At 43.5% G+C, this 11,135-nt stretch overlaps 1 protein-coding gene across 3 annotated transcripts; it reads left to right on the top strand.

The window, feature by feature from the left end:
- The first annotated feature begins 857 nt into the window (after positions 1-857).
- LOC139382493 (calpain-9) lies at positions 858-10,845 on the top strand. Of its 3 annotated transcripts, none has more exons than XM_071126578.1 (20): positions 858-1,330; positions 2,361-2,430; positions 4,480-4,598; positions 4,763-4,896; positions 5,193-5,364; positions 5,588-5,659; positions 5,847-5,938; positions 6,024-6,098; positions 6,188-6,351; positions 6,515-6,672; positions 6,871-7,079; positions 7,764-7,806; positions 7,920-8,009; positions 8,107-8,167; positions 8,499-8,563; positions 8,958-9,026; positions 9,319-9,397; positions 9,589-9,705; positions 9,929-9,987; positions 10,175-10,845. In XM_071126578.1, the coding sequence occupies exons 1-20, from the start codon at positions 1,082-1,084 to the stop codon at positions 10,199-10,201; spliced, it is 2,124 nt and encodes a 707-aa protein (XP_070982679.1). In that variant the 5' UTR covers positions 858-1,081; the 3' UTR covers positions 10,202-10,845. The 3 variants fall into 3 exon arrangements, with proteins under 3 accessions (XP_070982679.1, XP_070982680.1, XP_070982678.1); XM_071126579.1 differs by having other exon boundaries at positions 948-1,330; positions 8,958-9,065; positions 9,589-9,653; positions 10,175-10,414; XM_071126577.1 differs by having other exon boundaries at positions 948-1,330; positions 8,958-9,065; positions 10,175-10,414.
- The last annotated feature ends 290 nt before the right edge of the window (positions 10,846-11,135 follow it).

The following is an 11,135-nucleotide window of genomic DNA, read 5'->3' as shown; positions in this document are numbered from 1 at the left end:
GAATGGCACGATAATGGGCCTCGGGATCTCATCACTGTATCTCTGCATTCAAATTGCCATCAATAAAATTAAATTGTGTTTATTGTCTGGAGCTTATGCCTGCCCATATCATAACCCCACCTCCACCATAGGGCACTCTGTTCACAACGTTGACATGAACAAACCGCTCGCCTACAGGACGCCATACAAGCTTTCTGCCATCTGCCCGGTACAGTTGAAACTGGGATTCATCTTTGAAGAGCACACAAATGGATGCAAATGGAAATACAGTGAGCTTTTTCCCACTGATGTCGGTTTGATGCTGAACTGCAGTCAGGTCAAGACCATGGTGAGGACAACGAGCACACAGATGAGATTCAATGAGACGGTTTCTGACAGTTTATGCAGAAATTATTACAACACCTCTGGTGGACTTTGTGCAGTCAGCATGGCAATTGCACACTCCCTCAACTTGAGACATCTGTGGCATTGTGTTGTGATAAAACTGCACATTTTAGAGTAGCGGTGTATGGCCCCCAGCACACGGTGCACCTGTGTAATGATCATGCTGTTTAATCAGCTTTTTGATATTCCACACCTCTCAAGTGGATGGATTATCTTGGCAAATGATAAATTATCACTAACAGGGATGTAAATGAATGTGTGTACAACATTTGAGAGAAATAAGCTTTTTGTGCATATGGAACATTTCTGGTAACTTTTATTTCAGCTCATGAAACATGGGACCAACACTTTACATGTTGCGTTTATATTTTTGTTCAATTTATATGACTTGGGTCATGCAACGATTTATGAATCATGAGAGTGCGCATGCAAGCGAGACTTTCGAAGGCTGCACAGGTGAGTTACAGTGCAGTAACGAGGGTGTGGCCAATGGCCATTTTGACAAGGTAAATCGGTTCATGACTACAAAGTCAGAAGACTCTAGAAAAGTTGGTACGGTAACTCCTGGATAATAATTGAAAAGTGGATAGAGCAAGTGTTTTAAAAGTTGAAGGGTTTCTCTGCATGCACACTATTTTAACTGCACAACAAACAGCATATCGGTTTTGTAAGGACATTCAGAAAGAATTGCGACGGTATGAGTGACAGTAATGAAAAGAAGACTCCGGTCGCAGAAATAGGTACAGCAGAGGCAACGACGGAAGATCTCGGAAGCTCGTTTAATTCAAAACGGTGGCTCTCGTCATTTACCGCTGACAAACCTACTCCAGTTCTTCAAAAACATGGTAACGGCGGTAATTCAATGGATGATGGGTTGTTCGTGGACTACGACTTTCCAATGGGAGATATGATTCTTCAACCCGCCATGGAATGGAGACGCCCAAAGGTAGCGCAGTATGACATTGTTATAACATAAACAAATAAAAAATAATTAATGAAAATACTAAATTTAAATGGAAACCTTTCTCTCTTACAAAATAAGTGTGTATTAATAAAACCATCCGACATACCATGTTATGTATAATTGCAATACACTGTGAGTGTGATATGTTTGCATTGACAACAGGGGTGGACGGGTGTCTCTAATGGACAGTTATTTTCAATGCATGACAAATGCAAGTTTTTAGGGGTGTGTCATATACTTCTCTTTCAGGTCGCATAGACGTGCTAAGAATCATGCATGTACTGACAACCACCATTAAAAAAAAACACAGATTAGATTTGTGTGGGTAATGTTTGGTATAGAGTTTAGCTTTTGTCACTCAAATGTCAATGAAGTCTCGGACATTGGGAACTCGGACATTGGGGCAGTGATCTTCCAGCCTGGCCCTGATCCACTGGGTGGGTATCAAGCTCCAGATTACTGAATCATAGGTGGGTGCTATTAATTATCAGATGGATCAGAAAACCAGCAGGCTCCAGACCTCGTAGGGTAAGAAAGAGTTGAATAGCCCTACTATTGGACAATGCTTTATGAGTTCAGGCCCTGGATTGAAGACTACTGCATTAGGGCAGGACTAGATCATAGTGATTTTAGCCTCAAGGCATAGCCAACATGACGTAGGTCTCCTTACCTACGTCATGTTGTATTTGCTTTGTTTCTCTCCATTGAAGATGGAGTCTTAGGTCAACAATGCCTGTCACCGTGTATCTTTGCACTTTTATTTCAGTTTATTTATCTATGGGGAGGCCTAGTAGTGTTCAGTCAATCATAAATATAAACAAACTGTAAAAAGCAACAGTTGTGAGTGAGGACAGGTGGGTTAAAGTCTCTACACTACTTTAGATCATGTAAACAGGAGTGTGTCCCTGGTATGTTGTTATCCACTTCATCTTACCCAGTAAATGAGACACTCAGCTAAAGGTTTGTTATTAAGAGGCATGTTGTGTCTTGCTTTCTCTTCCCTCTCTCCCAGGATATCTGCCCTTCAGCACAGTTCATAGTGGATGGAGCAACACGTATGGACGTGTGTCAGGGAGTTCTGAGTAAGTAGATCAAATGCCATATGTATGTTGCCCGAAGCAGTGGCTTTCCACCACCTGCCTCCTTACATATTAGGGTGTTGTTCAATCTGCGTCGCAGAAGTTCAGCGTTGCAGCGTGATTGCCTTTAAATGTCAATGTTCCCGCTTTTTAGTGGAGGCTGCGTTCATTGTAAACACTGCATATGTCTGCTCAATCAGAAATTACCTTCAAATGTCTATTGTGGAATCTGTAATGCTTTACAGATTGAATAGAGCCCTTAGTCTTGTTTCCAACCATTGCAGTACCACAATAAGCTGGGGTACGGTTGATCTGTCTGTTTCCTTATTAGCCAAAGTTTTCTCCCATTGATGGCAATGTCGTGTCTTTGGCATCATTAAAGTGAAGACTGTTATTTCATCAAATCAATTCTCTGTAATTATTATTACGTGATTAAACTAATCATGTAAATGTAATTAACCAAGGAAAATCTTCAGATTGCAAAGTTTTAATTTTCCATATATAACTCTTCAGATATTTCAATATCTGATCAATTAGTCTTCTAATTAATTAATTAATTATTCTTTACCTCACGTTCGTCTCATTTCAAACAATGTAAATTGTTGGTTATCTGCACGAACCCAGCCTTTACTATGAATCATCCATACATCAATTGTCTTAATCATTTATTTACTAACTAAATAATCACAGAAATGGATAAACAAACAACACAGTAGATATGGTTACAAGGAAATGATAGGGGAGGTTCCCTAGTGGGCTAAGCCGATATGACGGCTTGGTGGACAAAGGGAAGTGGATGTGGACTGAGAAGGGCGGGAAAGACAAAAATGAGTCACTACACAGTTCATAATTATATTAATTGAAATGCTAATCCTTTTCACAAACGCTCAGTCATTCGGGAATAATTGCAATCACTATATATTTACGCTCAGTGTGTCGTCATGATCTCTGTTGGAATCGTCCGTCTTTCTGTTGGAAAGTTCATCCAAGCGTCTCTTCTGTTCTTGATTAGAATGGATACTTCAGAGTACCCTTCAAAAATGTTCTTATAGATTAGATGTTTCGGCAGTTGTCGATCTTCGCATGTCAGGTTGACATCATTTCTACCTGCAGACTAGTCATTAGTATCAAAGATTTGCTCTTATTCTGTCGGGATCGATAGTCTGAGTTTAACCATTTCCACCCGTGTGGCCAATGCTCCACGTGGTATGGTTAGGAATTCAACAACCATTACAACCTTAGCTTATACTGAGGTTTTTTCTAATCACCCTTAGACCCCTCAGCTGACCGAGGTACGCATGGTCTGAAGAGGATTTCTTCAGGTGGGGTTTTTATTCGTAACAGTAGAAAAGGGCTGTCCCATGAGCCAGATCATGCCTGTGCTCATGGGGGCGGGCCAATGACTGAGTTAAACTTTAAAGGGAATACAATTCTCTCATTAATGGTTTAACATAGCATTACATAATTTCATAAATACTTTCATCTTTACTCATTCATTTTATACAATAATTAGATGCAAACCTCATAACTGAGGCACCTGTATAAACAGAGTTATGGTAATGTGGCTGTATTGTCTTTCATGAGGTCACAAACATGAAACAAAACGGACCGGGTCGTAGCTGGCTTCTCCACCGACCGTTTACACATTCTCCAAAACATGGATATTGTTCAGTTCTCAAGTTCTGTGATGAAGAAGAAGTTCCTTTGTTCTACTGTGAAACTCTCTCTCTCTCTACACTGCATGGCCAGGAGGAGAGAGTCTCCTCAAGGAATTGACAACCTGAGATAACAGAACCTGGGTGTAAGAAAGGAGAGCGAGGAGGATGCCACGCTCTATACCCAGAAAGGGCCATGTCATGACAGCAAGGTTCTACCCTAGAGCACAGAATGGCTTTGACATCATTAATGAATTGTATGTCTACTGTACAGTAAACGACAGGTGGTCATCATCAAATGACTAAAGATGCTCTCCCTTGACTTACCCAGTGACGTAAATGCGATATAATATACCTTTACCTGTCCCTCTGTCCTCCCCTGCTCTCTGTTGATTAGATGACTGCTGGTTCCTGTCTGCGGTGGCATCCCTCTCCCTGTATCGCCCACTGTTGGAGCGGGTGGTGCCCAATGGGCAGAGCTTCCAGGAGGGTTACAACGGCAGCTTTTACTTCCAGGTCAGCCTCAGGACATTAAACACACCTAATTAGGCTGTACAGTATTTGTCAAGGTTTGTCGAATTTGCACTCCTGTTTATAGGACATATGGGTGAATGACTATTTTAGTTGGAGTTTGTTGATGCCTATCCCTGAGATTAAAATGAAAACCTGTCTGTCTATAGTTCTGGCAGTATGGCGAGTGGGAGAAGGTGAAGGTTGATGACCTGCTGCCTACGCAAAAGGGCAAGCTGATCTACCTGTGCTCCTCAGAGAAAAGAGAGTTCTGGAGTGCTCTGTTGGAGAAGGCCTACGCCAAGTCAGTGTTTGTCTGTCTCTGCGATCTTTGGTGTTCTATGCATGCTGTTTTTTTTCCTGCTATCCTGTCACACACACGTTGTCTTTGTGGATGCAATGATTTTATATTTTACCTCCGAGTTGGTCTAGAACTGCATGTCTACGTCATTCTATCTTGTCAGTGTAATTACCTCCTGCGTGTGGCTTTAGTTGCGTAAGGCCAAAGTGGATAACACCAGGATGTACCAGTGTGTCCACTGCACTATAATGCTGCTCTGGCCTCCAATCTTACCTGTTGTGATTGACCCTCTCTGTCAGGCTGAAGGGAGGCTATCGGGCCCTGAACATGGGCTTCCCCCACGAGGCCATGGTGGACATGACAGGGGGCATAACGGAGGTGCTGACTGTGGCTTCTCTGCCCAAGGACCTGGCAGCCTTCCTCAAGCCCATTCTGGCCAAGGGAGCACTCATCAACTGTGCCAACTGCCAGGTGTGTGTGTGTGTGTGTGTGTGTGTGTGTGACGTTACAGGGGACATAGTGATGAAACATAGGTGCCGAGCTCCATCTTTCTGATGGAATAACCTTTCTACGTGTATTAGGATTCAAACCCACTCCTATAATTGTATCAGTGAGCAGAACCCGGTAATATAACCTTCTGTTCTACTTTGCTTAGACATTAACATATGTTGTGCGTGGGTTCATTTTCCCACAGGGCCCCCTTGAGGAGAGGAATGAGTTTGGAATCCTGTTCAGACATGCCTACTCTGTAACCGGGCTTGAAAATGTAAGACTACCCACCTCTGTTGTCAAATTCACTCTCTGATTCATGACTGCCCACCAAGGCCAAAAGTGTCCTAATGCCACCAGCCAAAACCTGCACACATTCAGTGGAGTTGGGTTTCCTGTGTTTGATAGTCAAATAGGTTTTCAGTTTGGGTGACTCTGTCTCTCTCACTCCTCCACTCCCTCAGGTGAAGACGAAGTATGGGACTGTGGAGCTGGTCCGTGTTCACAACCCCTGGGGAAAGATGGAGTGGGAGGGACCCTGGAGTGACATGAATGGGTTAGCTAGCTATTAACCCATTAATCATACCATTTACATGTGTGTGTTGGGGCAGGTTCCTCACAGTGTGTTTGTCTGTCCACAGGCCTGAGTGGAGTCATGTCCGTGAGGAGGAGCAGAAGCGTCTGGACAGGGTTCAGAAGGAGGACGGGGAGTTCTGGTAAGTGGACCTCTCTTCATAGACTCTCTCTTTGTGTCTATACTTCACCTGTTCTCATATATTAATAGCATCTCTCTCTCCTCGCTCAGGATGGCAGTGTCGGACTTCCGTCAGAACTTTGAGTCGATGGAGGTGTGTCACCTGAGTGAGGAGACCCTGAGTGAGCCGGGCGCCACACAGAGGCCATGGAACTGCACGATGCATCATGGGAGCTGGGTTCCACACATCTCCGCCGGGGGCTCTCCCAAAGGGGGTGGGAAAAGTCACAATGCTACTGACACACACACCACAACTATGAAATAAAAATGAATTCAGTCATACATAATCAGAGAAGGAATAGATTGATATCCATGTGTGTGCCTTATTGAAACATACACACACAGATGATGTACAATACTAAATATGTATCTGTCCAGGCTGGTTCTGGCAGAACCCTCAGTTCCACTTGACCCTGCTGGAGGAGGACGATGACCCCAGTGACCCTGAACTGACCTGTTCCTTCCTAGTGGCCCTCATGCAGAAGCACCAAAGACTCAGAGGAGTCCACCTGGGCATCGGCCTGGATATCTACAAGGTACACCAGCACATGACTGTATGCAGACATACACACGCAACAGGAAATACAGCCAGAGTAGATTTAAATGAGCCTCACTAAATATGAGAGAAAAAAGAAGGGAGGAAGAAGTCAGGGAATATTTGAGTGTGGCATCATTTTTCTCATTGTGGAAATGTGTGTGTATGTACCCTACCGTATCCACCCCTCTCTTCCCAGGCTGCCTCAGAGTGCTCTTACCTGTCCTCTTTGGACCTGAGCTTGCGCCGCCCACTCATCAGCACCCAGGGTTACGCCCAGCGAACGGAGGTGGTGATTCGTGGTCGCCTGGCGCCCGGCCATTATGTCATCATCCCCTCCACCGCGGATACCAATCAGCAGGGAGAGTTCATCCTGCGGGTGTTGACAGAAAAGGGCAACAATGCGACGTGAGTGGACCAGTCCATGTCTGGATGTTGGAGGCAGAGATACCTATGATAATTGTTAGTTTCACGGCTCTCAGTCAAGAAAAGGCTCTCCAAATTACACTGAGTTTACAACATTTTAAGAACACCTGCTCTTTCCATGACAGACTGACCAGGTGAATCCAGGTGTAAGCTATGATCCTTATTGATGTCACCTGTTAAATCCACAGTCGGTGTGGAGGAACTGTTTCCTTGAGATAATTTAGTCATGGATTGTGTATGTGTGTCATTCAGAGGGTGAATGAGCAAGAGTAAAGATGTTAAATGCCTTTCAACGGGGTATGGTGGTAGGTGCCAGGCGCTCCGGTTTGAGTGTGTCAAGAACTGCGTCACTGCTGGGTTTTTCACGCTCAACAGTTTTCCCATGTGTCTCAAGACTGGTCCACCACCCAAAGGACATCCAGACAACTTGACCTTGGGAAGCATTGAAGTCAACTTGGGCCAGCATCCCTGTGGAACACTTTGGACACCTTGTAGAGTCCATGCCCCGACAAATTGAGGCTGTTCTGAGGACCAAAGGGGATGTGACTCAATATTAGGAAAGTGTTCCTAATGCTTTATACACTCGGTGTGTATGTTTATCCACCAATTAAAAGGTCTGTTTTTCAAGTTAAATCGTATGATTCTGTATTTTCTTTGTGTTTGCAGGCCAGCTGAGAAGCCCGGCACTGAAGTAAACTCCCCCACACAGGTAGAGGTCATTGCATTGATGTCCAAAGTATCCACAATCCAACACCTCCTGTTTCCATTAGTATGAGTTTTCATGATATGACTAAATGGATCATCCTGTGTGTTCCACTGTAGATCTCCCTCTTGCAGCCCTCCTTTCCACACCTGTCGGCTCTGCCCTCTCCTGAGGCCACACGACAGCTCTTTAAAAAGCACCGCAACAAGGTGAGAACACATGTAGTAGGTTCCATGTGAACTGTTCCATTCTAGCCTAAGATGTGCAATATTTACTTTCAAAACTTTTTTTCTAACCTCCCAACAGAAAGGAGAGTGTCGACCTTTGGAGCTTCTCAACCTGCTTACCGAGGCCATAAAAGGCGGAGGTAAGGGGTTGGCTCCAAAAATGGGCCGCTATCGTCCCTCAAAAATAGGAGCTAAGACACACCTTTGATTACCATGTACACACTTCCCCTTTACAGCAGCTTGTTATAATGGCATCTGTCAACCAGTAGCCATTGCTTTGCCAACATGCACCTGGAAAATTCTGGAAAACTGTACGAATCTCTCTACTGATTTAGCAGTCTTCCATAAGCCATAACTACAGCGGGAACATTCAGGAAGTAGTGATGTCACTGCAGGAGAAAGTCTTAACTGTTCCAAACTGACGGTTTGTCTGTGTGGCTTCCTGCTCTTTTCCTGGGCTGTGGCCTGCAGTGCTGGGGGGGAGCGAGAAGAAGCTGGTCCTGGAGCACTGCAAGAGCTTTGTGGTCCTCACGGATGTATCCTTTCTCCTGGGGAAAAAAATACATGTATGGTTGAACCAGTCTGCATCGAGTCTCAACATGGCTGTATGGTCACTAGTTTATATAGATCAATAAACATGTTAATATAGCTTAAATATATACCGGATTCTGGTGTAGCAGTCTAAGCTCACATATACCCCCTGGTCATAGGGGTTCGAGCCTCGGCTAGGCCGACTGTTTGAAGATCATAGCCCTTTTTTTGGGGAGCTATGTAATGTGGAACGTTACACACTTGCCATGTATGTACATAGACATACAAAGGTAGGGTAACTTGTCCACCATGACCTCACTTGGTCTGCTGATCTACCAAGACCTTAATTATGCCATGCATTTTTGATGGGCAGTTTCCTTGACTGCAGTGTCAACCCAGAGTCGGGGGTTAGCTCAGCTGGACTGGCAGGGGTTCCAGGCACTGTGGGACAAGATCAGGAAATGGACAGTAAGGTCTAAACCATACGAAGCCATCTGTCAGTGGAAGGTTTACAGTTTCAATCATTCTGTTCTTTCAATATGATAAGATTGGGCGGTAGTTTGATTGGCTAAAGAATGCTTTGTCTTTGAAGTCTAATTATGATTGGCTAAAGGACATATAATAGTGATCCGTGACTTCTCTGATTCAATCATGTGACTGAGCTGATTCAATAACCCCTTCGATGCATGCGAAGTGATTTGAGTTATATTTGTCTGAAATTATTATTCAGTCATGCTGGTCTTGATCTTCCACTTAACAGGATATATTCTTGACGTTTGATAAGAACAAATCCCAGTTGCTGGAGTACCCTGAAGTCTCACCTGCCTTGAAAGCTGCAGGTAGAACACACTTATGATATAATGACAAGCTTCCATTGGTGCCTTTTAGGGGGCGCCAAAATGCCACTCTTCATGTTCAGTCCCTATTGGTCCACATGAACTTTATACCAACATAATTTACACTGGTTATGTGGTTGAACATGAGTTGATATGTATGATATGTTGATATGTATTCGTCTGGTCTGGTCTAGGCATGGGGGTGGATGACTTCGTCCTGGAGCTGATCGGCCTGCGCTACACGGAGCCAGACATGACAGTCAGTTACCCCGGTTTCCTTTACCTGCTGATGAAACTGGACAGCATGATTCGTAAGGGAGGGCATGGGTGTGGTCCAACAAGGACTGAAAATAGGAATTTAGGAAGACTGATTGATGTGGGATTTTAAATGGTTGAAGATGTGTTACTGACAAGAAAGATTGAAATGTGTTACTTTTGGGGTGCACTTAGAATAAACTAATAATCATACAAGAGAAATGTGTATTTGTATGTAAGGATATTTGGTCTAATTCATCATGTTTGCGCCATTCACAGATAAATTTCAAGCCTATGACATTGTGGGAATGGGGACCATATCAGTTAGCTACAGACAGGTAAGAGCATACAGGACAGATGATCCAAACCTACTCTTTTTCTCACAGCCTAGTAAACATGCAGAATACGGCAGACTTAACATGAATGAAAAGGCCGCTTTTGCATGTGATCACATATGTATAATGGCTTGGATAGCCATTTTAATTAAATATTGATTTATTGTCTCACCCTTTTTCTGATTTGTAGTGGCTCCACATGACGATGTACAACTGACCCGCTCTCACTGGTTTTCATCCCCTCCGCCGGCTCAACTGGTTTTTGGTGCAGCATTGTTTTAAATGAAAAGTTACAGATCTATTTTGCAATAAAGACTTTCAATTATTTGTGCCGAACATCAGATTTTAGCAACTAAGTGCATGCTGTAATTCTGTTTCACTTTCTGTTGACTTCTTTTCAGCGGGGAATGTTTTGAAAAATGTATGTTCTGCTGAGAGACTTTAGTGTGTGTAAATATCCGCTTCAAATGTGGGATGATCTTGTTTTCTGAATAGTGAAAAAAAAGCACATACCAGAACCAGGGGTACTGTGGCAAACGTTCAAGCAATTTCCTGTTGTGCCATTATTACACGAGTGTTAAATAAGTCAGACTGATTTCAGAAGCTAAAAATGTAGCTTGAAGTACAGCTGCTAATTTTGTACTCAACACACACACACCCCAGACTTATTAAACAATCTAAAATAACTGGAATTAGGATCAGTAAACATTGATATCAAAGGAGAACAGGTGTAGTTGCACACCTTTGAATGAGTTGTCCTTTCCCCTATGTACTAGCTTCACCTGCAACAGGCTTTTTGAAAAAGGAGATGCCAAATCTAGGTCTGTCATTACAATTAAATATAATTAATTAGAAAATGGATATGACGGTTTGATGTGTAATCATTTAACCTTGACATTGTACACACCACAATGATTCCTTATAGTAATGGGGATGGAGTCCAATGCCCATGGGATTTCTGTATATCAGAAAACGATTAGGAATGTGGCACAATGTGGCAGTCATGAAAACATTAGAGGGCTAGGGGGGCCTGCGATGATTCATATGGTATATCAGGCCTCGCTGATGATAATTGGCATGGACACACAGTTGGAGCGTGACCTACTTCATGTAGTGTCTGGTCATGTCAGCCAGATCCAGCATATCAAATT

The sequence above is a fragment of the Oncorhynchus clarkii genome, chromosome 24 (genome assembly GCF_045791955.1).
Source record: "Oncorhynchus clarkii lewisi isolate Uvic-CL-2024 chromosome 24, UVic_Ocla_1.0, whole genome shotgun sequence".
NCBI classification, from domain to species: domain Eukaryota; kingdom Metazoa; phylum Chordata; class Actinopteri; order Salmoniformes; family Salmonidae; genus Oncorhynchus; species Oncorhynchus clarkii.
Note: the sequence above shows the minus strand (reverse complement) of the source record. Positions and strands in the feature narration are given on the sequence as shown.